The 11,881-nt window shown below is 69.4% G+C and overlaps 1 protein-coding gene across 6 annotated transcripts in view; it reads left to right on the forward strand.

The window, feature by feature from the left end:
* PIEZO1 (piezo type mechanosensitive ion channel component 1) overlaps positions 1-11,881 on the forward strand; it is a 46,662-nt gene that overhangs the window by 20,790 nt on the left and 13,991 nt on the right. For 4 of the 6 annotated variants that reach the window (XM_044255558.1, XM_044255560.1, XM_044255559.1 and 1 more), the window contains exons 2-18: positions 766-861; positions 4,199-4,321; positions 5,089-5,131; positions 5,229-5,367; positions 6,507-6,566; positions 7,524-7,692; positions 7,811-8,024; positions 8,135-8,300; positions 8,391-8,504; positions 8,587-8,680; positions 9,362-9,456; positions 9,845-10,105; positions 10,581-10,692; positions 10,785-10,963; positions 11,051-11,199; positions 11,298-11,480; positions 11,769-11,872. In XM_044255558.1, the coding sequence (XP_044111493.1) occupies positions 766-861; positions 4,199-4,321; positions 5,089-5,131; positions 5,229-5,367; positions 6,507-6,566; positions 7,524-7,692; positions 7,811-8,024; positions 8,135-8,300; positions 8,391-8,504; positions 8,587-8,680; positions 9,362-9,456; positions 9,845-10,105; positions 10,581-10,692; positions 10,785-10,963; positions 11,051-11,199; positions 11,298-11,480; positions 11,769-11,872 (2,301 nt within the window). The remainder of the gene's footprint in view (positions 1-765; positions 862-4,198; positions 4,322-5,088; positions 5,132-5,228; positions 5,368-6,506; positions 6,567-7,523; positions 7,693-7,810; positions 8,025-8,134; positions 8,301-8,390; positions 8,505-8,586; positions 8,681-9,361; positions 9,457-9,844; positions 10,106-10,580; positions 10,693-10,784; positions 10,964-11,050; positions 11,200-11,297; positions 11,481-11,768; positions 11,873-11,881) is intronic. The other 2 variants (XM_044255563.1, XM_044255561.1) reach the window with 2 other exon arrangements.

Raw genomic sequence — 11,881 nt, forward strand, 5'->3', positions numbered from 1 at the left:
CGTTGTGTGTCCGCTGAAGCCGAAAGATTTTATTTTACTCATTTTTGGAAGATTCATTTGTTTTAGGGAGAGACAGCCTCAGCGGGAGGGGCAGAAGGAGAGAGAGTGTCCCGCAGACTGCTGAGCGCGGAGCCTCACGCGGGACTCGATCTCACGACTCTGAGATCGTGACCTGAGCTGAAACCGAGTCGGACGCTTCACCGACTGAGCCCCGCAGGTGCCCCTGAAACTATGAAATGTTTAAAAAAGGAGGAAAACTAAGTTAGCGAAGTCAGCCTCCTTGTCCCTGTCTGCCCAAGGGGATGGAGGTGGGGCGGCGTGTGCCCGCGTCGCACGCGGCGGAATGAGCTGGGGCTCTGAGTGGCCGGTGACTGGTGTTTGTCGGGACGGCCTACGACAGCGTGTGAATCCTGACACGTGACAGGTCACAGGTTAGCGGGGTTGCTCTGGCCGCAGGGAGCTGGCATCCAGGTGGGAGATGAGAGGTAACGGGGGGGCAGCGTCGGGGACAGTGCCGAGGGCAGGGTGTTACAGAGATGCGTGGCAGGGATGTCCAGTGGGCCGGGGACCACTGGTGGGCTTGATGTCCGGGGGTGATGTTGGGGGTGATCAGGTGATGTTTAGGGGGTGATGCTGGGGGGCAGTGTTGGCGATCGGGGTGATTTCTGGGGATAATTTCGGGGGTGGTGGGGACAATCGGGGGTGACGTCCGGGGTGTGCCCCGCCCCCCGGTGTGGCCGTGCTAACTGCCGTCTCTCCCCGCAGCTTGCCTGTCCCGCTTCAACGCCCTCTCTCTGGTTTACCTGCTGTTCCTGCTGCTGCTGCCCTGGCTCCCGGGCCCCTGTCGCCACGGCATCCCAGGTAAAGGGCTTGGACGCTGGCTCCTGCCGGGTGGGGGCACTGGGGACCTCGGAGCTCTTTGTCCACAAGGACTGGCCGGACGGGGGGGTTGTGGGGTGCATGTGCCCTCCGCAGAAGCCCTCGGCGGTTTAGTGGCCAGGGCAAAGGACGAGTGGCCCCAGGTTTCATTTTTCCTGTGCCTGCCCCGGGCTAGTTTCGGCGTCCCCTTCCTGGCTGCGTGTCACAGGGGCGTGCTGGACGTGGTGGGGGGTCATCGGACGGATCCCCCTTGTTCCCAGGGCGGCCTGTCTCCCTGCGGGCTCCCTCTCCCGCTCCCCACCCCGGGCCTGGCCTGGCAAGGCTCTGGCCGACCCCTTACTTCCGGCTGCAGCCTCTCTCCCCTGACCCGCACCCCCGAGGTTCCTCCGTGTTTGCGTGAGCTCTGCGGGGTTTCTCTGTAACCACCTTGTCTGGGTCTTCCGCTCCCGGAGGGTGGGCGCCGCTCAGTCTCCTCTGTTCCCCAGACGAACAGACCGGGGACGCCCTCGGGAACTGCACCCCCAGGAGGTGCTGAACGTGGGCTCAGGGCTGAGAGCCGCCGGGGCCCCAGGCCAGCCCCTCGCCCAGGCCGGCGCTGCGCAGCTGTCCACGGTTCCCAGCTCAGGCGCCAGGGCTCACCTCCCACGGGGCCCTCCCCTCCCCTTCCCTTCCCCAGCGCCCCTCTCCTGCCATGGGCCGTGGTGGGGGCAGGTGGGCCCTGGCCGGGGCGGGGGCCGGGTGGGGAGACTCCCCTGCCTGCCCTCTGTCGGCCCTCGGACGCCCTTCAGGAACAGGGAGGCTGCCTGGTTTTTCCCGGTGGATTAGGGGAACTGGGAGACCCGCCCGTGCCCGGGAGCCTGCCCTCGAGCATAGGGTGCGTAGGGGCCGGGCCTAAGCGGTGTCTGGTGGAAGGTCTGACGCCGCCTGGGCCCCGAGGGTGCTGACCCCTGGCCCCGTCCCACGTCCCCACCTGGGTGTCCGCGGGGAACACAGCGGCCTGTGCCTGAGGAGGCGTGGGTCGCCTCCGGGCGGCTCCAGTTCTTGTCCTCTGGTGGGCAGGGCTGGGGCGGGGCAGGGGTCAGTACCAGTCGTCCCCTTAACACTTAGGGACTTAAGACCCCGTCTCTGCCCTAGAACCCTGCCCCCAGGAGCTGGTGGCTGTGGCTCTCCCTGGGGCCTGGCGGGGAGGGCCCGTGTGCTCAGCTCCGTGAGCAGACGGCACAGTGAGGGTCCCTGGTGTGTGTCGCGGGGAGGGGCGTGGGTCCCCGTGTGTGACTGCTAATCCGTCGGGACGCAGGCGTCCTGTGATCTTAGGCCTGCGGGGAGAGCTCACAACCCAGGCTCTGCCCTGTCCCTTTCCTCCACTGCACCCCCCAAGAGCCTTCTTGCTGCGGCTGCGGCTGCGGCTGCGGCACCCCCTCCCCAGCGTCCCAGAGCACGTCCTCCCGAGGCCCCGTGCGCAGCCCGGGAGCCAGGCTCCTGTCCGCGTGGGGGGTGAGGTCTGCAGACGGCTGGTGTAGACACCACGCCTGGCCTGAAGGAGAGACTGCGTGAGCAAGGCCCGTGGGGACGGCAGTTTGCTGGCTGGGCCAGGGTGGCGGGGGCAGCGTGGGAGGCCCAGAGGTGAAGGATGGTGGTCCCAGAGTTGGGAACGGGGGTCCCTGTGGAGGGGACTGTCAGGCTGGTTTTGGGGGGGGGCTCCAGGATTTTTGCTTTTGAGGTCCCCAGCCTGCCAGCCCCATTCCTGTTCCCCCGAGGGCCTGAGTTCTTGTTGCTGTTCCTGCAGGAGGGGTGGTTTCTGGGCCCCCCCGCGATGCCCACAAGGGGCGCGGGCTGCCAGGACCCCCCCCCAGCAGCCGGAGCCGCTGCTCTGTGCCCTGGCGCCCCTCCCCTGCCGGGCCTCCCCCCGCCCTCCGGGCCGCCCTTCAGGAGTGGATCTCCGGGGGGTCGCGGTGGAGTTCCGGTGGGCAGCTTGGGGCGGGCGGCCCCCAGCGTCGGTGAGTGGGGTCAGCAGGCCAGGTCAGGCGCGGATTTCCCGGCCTCCTGCCTCTCCCCTGTCACACTGACTCAGCAGCCCTGCCCGGGAGCTGGAGCCCCGCGGCCGGCGCTCTGGGCTTGGTGGTAGCTCGTGGTCCAGGACACTGTGTGGCCACCCAAGGAGGGAGCTTGGGAGGAGGAGAGGACAGTGGGGAAGTGGTGACGTCTGACACTGCCGCATGGAGTCTGAGAGGAAGCCGGTCAGAGGGGAGTCCGGTGGGGCCCCCTCCTGCCAGGGAGGACCGACCCGTTTCCGGGTGTATGAGGGGCCCGGCAGCCTGGCACTTGTGGCCTCGGGCCCAGCAGTACCGTGAGGCCGACCCCAGGGCGTCCCCAGGCGTCCGTGGCCCCGGAGCAGGGTGCGACCGTGGGGGCCAGCAGGGGTGCCTCTGGTGGGCCGTGCGCTCCCGCCGCACCCCCTGCTGGGGCTTCCCAGGTCTGCAGGAGCGGCTGAGCCCTGCCCCCACCCCCGCAGGTAGCCCCCCGCCCCCCCAGTTGGGAGGCCTCAGCCTCCCCCCTGCTCTTGGCCCGGTGCTCCGAGCAGAGCTGCCCAGCCAGGGCCGAACGCCAGACGTTCTGTTCATTTTCCGTCCGTCCCTCCCAGCGCTCTGCCCGCTCCACCCTGCTCTTCCCTCCGCTCACCCCTGCCCCTGAGGGGTGGAGGCGGGGAGGGACCGAGACAGGAGCAGCCGAGAGGTCATCTGCGTGCTGCCTGGGCTGCTGGGGCTCCCCTGCCCTCTCTGAGCCGGGCTTCCCTCTGCTAGGCCGGGGGGCAGGGGCTGAAGGCCCAGCACTCGCGGGGTCTCCCCTGCTGGGCCCTCCCGGGAGACGGGGTGGAGCAGGGACCCCGAGCCCCGCAGCCTCAGGCGGGAGCGAGTGTGACACCCGTCCCGGAGCCCGGGGTGGGGGCGTCCGGCGGCGAGGAAAGCGTCCGCGGCCCGAGTCCTGACGGCAGGTTCCAGAGCTCGGCGTGGGCGTCCGGGTCAGCTTCCTGCACGGGCCGCGAGCCGCCCGCCGGCTCAGGGCTAGGTGGCGACAGGACTCCGCCGGCCCCCACGGCGGCCGGGTGCGCAGACCTCTCCCTGCAGCCACGGCCTCCCTGCTCGTGCACCAGGCACACGGGGCCGTTGTCTGGGGCCACCCATGCCGCGCCGGGGTCCCGGGGCCCAGCTCCTGGAATCGGTTTCTCCCCGCCCAAGTGGGCTCTGGGGGAACTTGGGACCCCCCGGATGATGAAACGAGGGCCCTGTCCCAGCCTCACGCCTGCCCGCTCTGCCCGCAGGCCACACTGGCCGCCTCCTCCAGGCCCTGCTGGTTTTCAGCCTCCTCTTCCTGGTGGCCCACCTGACCTTCCAGATATGCCTCCACACCGTGCCCCGCCTGGACCAGCTTCTGGGACCCAGCTGTGCGTATCCCTGGGTCGGGATGGCCTTCCCGAGCTAGCCAGGAGCCCGGGGACACGGGGGGACTGCAGCCCTGGGGAAGGTCCCCGCTGTGCCTCACACAGGTCCCGAGTGCCCGTCTACAGTTCCCGTTCACCCCGCGTGGCCCAGGTTCGTGCCAGCTGGTCCTCATTCCAGACCCCAGAATCTACCCGCATCTGTCTCTGCAGCGAAGAGACCGGCTGGGGCACCGGTGCCCCTCCGCGCCCTGCCCAGCCCAGCCCTGTGCCTTGCGTCCTGCAGACAGTGTCTGCGGCTGGTGCCCACTGTCCCAGCTCCAGGCGGGCTCGACCTCAGCCCCGCAGCCCCGCACAGCCTGGGTCCTGCCTGGCGTCACTCCCCCGCCCCGCCCCGCCTGGGCTCCCGCTTCCATTCCGTGGGGACGGTGCCGTCCTGCTGTTTAGAAGCTGGGCCGCGGAGAGAAGCCAGGCGCCTCGGGGGTGCCCTGGCCCCGGTGGTTCCCGCATAGGCCTCCCCATTCCGGCCCCCACGACTTAGGCCTCAGCTCGCGGCTGGGAGTCCCTGTCGTGCCAGGCAGGACGCACGGGCCTTCGACGCCTCTGGCTCTCCTCGGCCGGGCCTTACTTCCCTACCGGTGAAGGCAACCTTCTGCGAGCTGCCCCGAGCCCAGCCACGTCCTGTGACCGCGGGGCTCCCAGGGCCTCCGGGCGGCGGGGAGTCGGGCCGCGTGACGCTCGCTGCCTGACCCCGCTCCGTGTCTCTCCCGCAGGCAGCCCCTGGGAGAGCCTCTCCCGGCACGTGGGGGTCACGAGGTAAGCGCGCTCCTGGTTGCCCGGGTCCCCCATCCTCCTCCCCTGCCCGGCACCTGCCTTCCCCGACCCACCCGTGGGCTCTCCCTGCCCTTCCCAGGCTGGACCTGAAGGACATCCCCAATGCTGTCCGGCTGGTGGCCCCCGACCTCGGTGTCCTGGTGGTCTCCTCCGTGTGCCTCGGCCTCTGTGGGCGCCTCGCCCGGGACACACAGCAGAGGCAGTGCGCCCAGGAGCTGGTGAGGGCTGGCGGTGGGCGGGCCTCGGGTGCTGGAGGACGCTGTTCCCGGGCTCTGTCCGTCAGAGGACAGTTTCACTTTTTCTTGACCCAAATGTGGACTTTTCGTTGAAAGAGCGTGTGCTTGCTGTGACGAGATGAGGCCTGGGAGGTGTGTGTCCCCTCTCTGGGACGCGGGGCCGAGTGGTGCCGCCTTTGAGACTTGGTCCTAGCAGGAGTCCATCTCGGGGGACTTTGGGGACCCCAAGTCATGTCTGTGCCTTTAGCAACTGTTCCTGGGTCCTTCCAGGCCACAGGGAAGGAGGGACTCATCACTGCAGGGAGTGACCTGCTGGCTGTCAGGGAGCTCCCCTCCTTGCTGGGGACAACTCAGTCTGCCCCTGACCCCAGCCTACCGGGCAAGGCTGGCACCCCACTTTCAGAGGGGGAAACGGGAGCCTGCAGCTCAGGTTGCTGCTGCAGGCACTCGTGGGGCTTAGGACCACCCTGCTGCTGTCCCTCGGGTGCCCTCCCCCCAGTGGCCCCAGTCCCCTCCCTGGGGAGGGCGTGCGGGCTGCTCAAGCTACGGCTGCCTCTGGTTTCCCTATTCGTGGCACCAGGGCTTCCCAGAACAGCTCTGCCGCGAAGGGGCTGGCTCCGTCTAAAATCTGGGGTGGGACAGGACGGGGCGGGAAGGGACAGCCGTTGCGTGTGGCCCTCACGGCCCAGAACTGCCTTGCTGGCGTTGGGGGCTGGACCTGGTCTGCCCCGTGACTGGGACAGGTCACCTCGTCTGTCTTCAGTGGCTAACGAGAGCCTGCGCCATCGTGTGGACCCGGGGTGGCTGGTGTAGACAACCTCACAGTGAGGTTGGGGGCAGGGACCCGCCACAGGTATGGGTTTTAAAGCCCAGAGCCACGTGCGCACACACATGACGCCCCACGTGGGACAGCGTGTGCACAGTTGCCCGTCACACGCACGGACAGGCAGGCTCTTGGGGTCTGGTCGGCTGCAGGGGGACGGGGAGGGGAGGACAGCCGAAGCTCCCACCAAGGCCCCTGTGGCGCCAGAAGGAACCGCGGGGCCAGGGCCGGGGCTGGAGGCGGGACACCCCGAGCACCTGTCTTCCCCGCCTAGCAGCTGCCTCCGCTGTTCCCACAGACACCGACTTTCCACAGGCGCTCAGATGCCTTCCCAGGGCCGCGGCCAGCTGTGGGCGGGGTGAGCTCGGGCCTGGCTGCTGTCCTGCTCCCCTCTTTCCTCGCCTGCCCCTTTCCCTCCTTTCCCTCCTTCCAGGCTCTGCTTAAGGGCTCCTCCCTGGGGCCTCCCCACCCCCCAAGCTCTGTGAGAGCAGGACACGTCTGGTCCCCACCCTCAGGGGACAGAGGCACAACAGAGAGGTTAGGGGACTTGCCCAGGGCCGCGCAGCTAGGAGGCCCGAGCCGGGGTGGGAGCAGGTCGTCCGGCTCCTGTGCGCGCAGGCTGAATGCCGAGTGCCATCCGCTGGGAAGGGCACGGGCATGGCGCCCGTTTAACAGGTGGGAACTGGGGCGGGGGGGCGCTGGGCGCCCAGGGAAACAGCTTCGCTCTGGGAAACCTTGAAGGGGGGCCAGGGAGGGAGGCCCTGACCTTGGTGAGGCCTGGCAGGCCGCCCGCCCCTTGCTGTCCAGGGACCCCACAGGCAGCAGAAAGGGAGCAGGGTCACACTGGGTGGCCTCGGGGTCTCCTCCGCACCCCCATTCCTCTGTGTAAGAGGAAAGTGCTCCGTCAGCCCGGGGACCGAGGGCGTGGACGGCACGGCGCTCCGTGAACTGGAGTGTGGGGCTGCCGTGTGCGTGCCGCCTTCTTCCTCACAGTCCGCTCTCGGGGCCTCCAGAGCCAGGGTTCCAAGGACGCGTGTGGGAACCTGGGGGCCCCCAGGCTAGAGGGGCAGAGAAAGAAGAGGCACTTGTGGGGTTCTGGAGTAGCGTGAGGCCCGTCTGCAGGGGCCAGTGGTCTCGCGGGCCGGGCCTGGCGGGAGCGTCTCGGGGTTGAGGCGGGCAGCCTCTGGGAGGGCTGGTGGCAGGCAGACCTCTGGGTCCAGAGCACGGCGTGGCCACGCCCGGCCAGCAGCCTCTCCCCATGGGGCGGCTCCAGTGCCATGTCCCCGATTTCTGCCCCTTCTCATGACCTTGGCAGGATGATGAGGACAGGGAAGTGGACGGCGGCTCCCCAGTGGGGCCTCAGGGAGCCCCGGCGCTGGCCCCCACACGGAGGTCACGGCTGGCCACCCGGTTCCAGATCACAGCACACTGGCTGCTGGTGGCCGCGGGACGGACCCTGGCCATTGTGCTCCTCGCCCTAGCAGGTACCCGCGGGGCCGGGGCCGGGGACCCCGGCAGCACCTGCCGCGTGGGGAGGGTCTCAGCAGCCCGCCAGCCCCCCGTGGGCCACAGAGACCCCACGGCCTCCGCCCCGCCCCGCAGGCATCGCCCACCCCTCCGCCTTCTCCAGCATCTACTTCCTCGTCTTTCTGGCCACCTGCACCTGGTGGGCCTGCCATTTTCCCATCAGCCCCCTGGGCTTCAGCGTGCTCTGTGTCACCGTGGGCTGCTTCGGTGCCGGCCACCTCGTCTGCGTCTACTGCTACCAGACGCCCTTCGCCCAGGCCATGCTGCCCCCTGCCGGCGTCTGGGCCAGGTGAGGCTCCCCGCGCAGGCCCCATCCCCCCCACCTCCACCCCCGCCCTGGCTGCCCGGCCCCCCCGGGTCCCCCTTGGCCGGCACGCAGTGGCTCGCCCTCCCTGGCAGGGTGTTTGGTCTCAAGGCCTTCGTGGCCCACGGCAACTGCTCCAACGCGCTGGTCCTCGATCCAAGCCACGACTGGCCCATCTACGTGAGCCCTGGCATCCTGCTGCTTCTCTGCTACACCATGGCCTCCCTCCTCAAGCTGCGCCCGCAGCAGCCCCGGGACCAGGTGAGTGCCCGGGGCCAGTGCCCTCTGCCAGTCTTCGCCCCCGACGCGTCCCGTCAGGGGTGGGAGCTGAGCTCCAGCTGGTCTCCGCAGACGAAGGAGGCGGCCGGGAGCGACAAGGAGCAGGAGGTGGAGCTGACCCAGGTGGACCGGTGGCCCCGGGGCCAGGCCAGGGCTGCAGCCACCAAGGAGGAGGGGGCTGCCCAGGTGAGGAGCCCAGCCTGGGCTGCAGCCCTGGAGCCTGCCTGTCCGAGGGCTGGGCTCACGGGGTCTCATCTTGTCTCTGCAGCACATGCTGCCCCCGACCACGGGCTCAGACTGGGGCACCGACAGCTGCACCGTGCATGACCTGACCGGCCACAGCCCCGTTCGCCAGTGCCCCTGTGAGTGCCGTACGTCCCTGGCTGCCCAGGGACACTGCCTTCTGCAGGTGCACTGGTGCTGCCCCCTGGTGGCCAGGGGTGGTCTTGCTCCACTGACCTCCAGCTGCGAGGTTTGGGGGCCACCCAGGGGCCACCCAGCCACCCCCCCGGGAGCATGGGGTCCGGCTGCCTACCCAAGACCCTGCTGGAGGCTACAGGTCTCCTATCCCTCTGCACCTGCTGCCTCCCGGGCTGGCCCCAGGGCCCAGGGCTGCCAGCGGTCTTCAGGGGAGCTGTGTGTCCATAGCAGCCCCATGGAGAGGGCTGGGCATTTTCCTGGGCACTTCTCTCTTTCCCCTAAGGCTCAGATTTCCATTTTGCATGAATCAAGAAATGGAGTTGCTGGTGCTCTGGGGACTTGCCCGTGCACGGGGCTCGAAGGGGTCAGGGCAGTCTTGTCCGACCTGTCCCTTCTTAGTCTTGGAAACCAAGATGGTGACGGGACTAGGGACGGCCAGGGACCAGCGTCCGACAGGAGCCCAGCCCTTTGCTGGCATTTTCTGCCCCTAGTGCCCCCTGCTCCACACTGGCCGCTGCCCTTGAGGGCAGAGTTTGTGGTGGCCGAGGGGCTCCCCCTGTTGATGGTGGAGCTTCCCAGCTAGGGTCCAGCTCCCTGGTGACCTCTGTCCCCTCCCCCTTCAGTGCAGCTGGCAGAGCCTCGAGAGACGTCTGCGCTACACAGCCTGGGTCACCTCGTCTTGGACCAGAGCTACGTGTGTGCCCTCATCGCCATGATGGTAAGGAGCAGCCTGGGCGGCCGAGGCGGGCCCCTCCTGCTGGTATCTCGGGATGTGCTGGGAGGCGGCTGGTGGCCCACGTCCCGCAGAGCCTGGTGCCTCGTGGTCAACAACGGAGCTGTGTCCTGATGGGCTGCGAGCTGGGTGTGTGCGTGTGCCCGGGTGTGCATGGGCGTGTGCTGTGCATGTGCCCACATACGCAGAGTGGGTGTGTGCCCGTGTGAGCGTGCATCTCGTGCCCCCGGGCTTTAGGCCGAGGACGCGCGTTGGCCTCCCCATCTCGGGGCCCGGCGGGGGGAGCAGGCCCCGGGGAGTGGGGCCCGCAGAGCGGGGCCGGGTGTGGGCAGGCCAGGCCGTGCAGCCCCGCCCAGCAGCCCTGGCCCGCCAGGTGTGGAGCATCACGTACCACAGCTGGCTGACCTTCGCGCTGCTGCTGTGGGCCTGCCTCATCTGGACCGTGCGCAGCCGCCACCAGCTGGCCATGCTCTGCTCGCCCTTCATCCTGCTGTACGGGCTGGCGCTCTGCGGCCTGCGCTACGTGTGGGCCATGGACCTGCGTCCCGAGCTGCCCACCACCCTGGGCCCCGTCAGCCTGAGGCAGCTGGGGCTGGAGCACACCCGCTACCCATGCCTGGACCTTGGCGCCATGGTGAGAGTCCCCCCCCCACGTCCCCCTCCTGTGGTGAGTGTCCCTGATGAGGCTGTCGGCTCCCTCGCCAGCTCCCCTGTGGACATGGCATCTCCTGGAGGGCAGGGCCTGTCCGCTGTCCCGTGAGGTTCTGTGCCGCCAGTACGGAGCGGCGGCTGCGTAGATGGTGAATGAGTGAGGACCTTGTGTCCTCGGGGGCGCTGTCCCTGCGTCCCGGACACAGCCGCCGCTGGGTCCCACGCCGCGCCTGCCTCTCCGTGCAGCTTGTGTCCCGGTGTGAGGCCGGCGTGTGCAGGCACCGCTGTGTCCGGACGTCTGTGCCCCTGCCGGGCGGGGGTGTCAGCCAGATTCCATCTCCCAGGTGCCGGGGGGTCGGTCTGGGCCCACAGGGAGGCGGGTGCCTGGCACTGTCCCCGGTCCGCGTGTTCATGGGGGGTCCGGCCGCCCCTGGTGACTGGCCCCCGCCCCATCCCAGCTGCTGTACCTGCTGACCTTCTGGCTCCTGCTGCGCCAGTTCGTCAAGGAGAAGCTGCTGAGGAAGGCGCACGTCCCTGCCGCGCTGACGGAGGTCACCGTGGGGGACGCAGGTGAGGGCTGGGGCCACTGCAGTGGTGGTGGGGGGGGCGCTCTCCTACCTGCCCAAAGCCATGACCCGGCTGCCCCCCGGCTTGACCCGCAGAGCCCAGGCGGGCGCGGACGCTGCTGCGGAGCCTGGGGGAGCTGGTGAGCGGGCTGTACGCCAAGTACTGGATCTGCGTGTGCGCGGGCATGTTCGTGGTGGTCAGCTTCGCCGGCCGCCTGGTGGTCTACAAGATCGTGTACATGCTGCTCTTCCTGCTCTGCCTCACCCTCTTCCAGGTGCGGCGGGCGGGCGGCGGGGCGGCGGGCACGGCCCCCGCGTCCCCGGGTCTCACCGTGCCCCGGCTCTCGCCGCGCCCCCCCCAGGTCTACTACAGCCTGTGGAGGAGGCTGCTGAAGCTGTTCTGGTGGCTGGTGGTGGCCTACACCATGCTGGTGCTCATCGCCGTCTACACCTTCCAGTTCCAGGACTTCCCCGCGTACTGGCGCAACCTGACGGGCCTCACCGACGAGCAGTGAGCGGCCGTGCGGGGCCGGGGGGGGGGCGGTCGGGGGCCGGCGGTGGGGTAGGCGCCGCGGCTGGTGGGTCTGACGGCCGTGCGCCCCGCGCCAGGCTGGGGGACCTGGGCCTGGAGCAGTTCAGCGTGTCGGAGCTCTTCTCCAGCATCCTGGTGCCCGGCTTCTTCCTGCTGGCCTGCATCCTGCAGCTGCACTGCTTCCACCGGCCCTTCATGCGCCTCACCGACCTGGAGCGCGTGCCCCCGCCCGGCCGCCGCCTCCCACGCTGGGCCCACAGGTGCGCGGCCCCCCTGGGCGCGGACGGAGCCCCAGGCGCGCGGTGGGGGCCGGGGGCCTGCAGGATGCCCCCCTGCCTTGGCCCAGAGGAAGGAAGGGGGGGAAGGGAGGAAGGCCAGTGGGTTCGCACGTGCGACCAGCGGATAGGGGGGCAGAACATGGCGGGGGCGCGGGCGGGGCTTCCTTCCCCCGGCACACACCACCCCTCGCCCCTAGGCGGAACGGGAGGGGCCCGTGGGGACGAGCGTGGCATCTGGGGTAGGAAGTGATGCTTTGGGGCCCACCCTAGGCAGGACCCGGTCAGTGGGACCCCGCTGCTGCTGCAGGAGGACACTGGGGAGCAGGGGCCGGTGAGCCCGGCGGGCCCCTGCCCAGCTGGGCAGGGCCCGGAAGGTGAGTCCC

This window comes from Neovison vison, chromosome 7 (assembly GCF_020171115.1).
Source record: "Neovison vison isolate M4711 chromosome 7, ASM_NN_V1, whole genome shotgun sequence".
NCBI lineage: Eukaryota > Metazoa > Chordata > Mammalia > Carnivora > Mustelidae > Neogale > Neogale vison.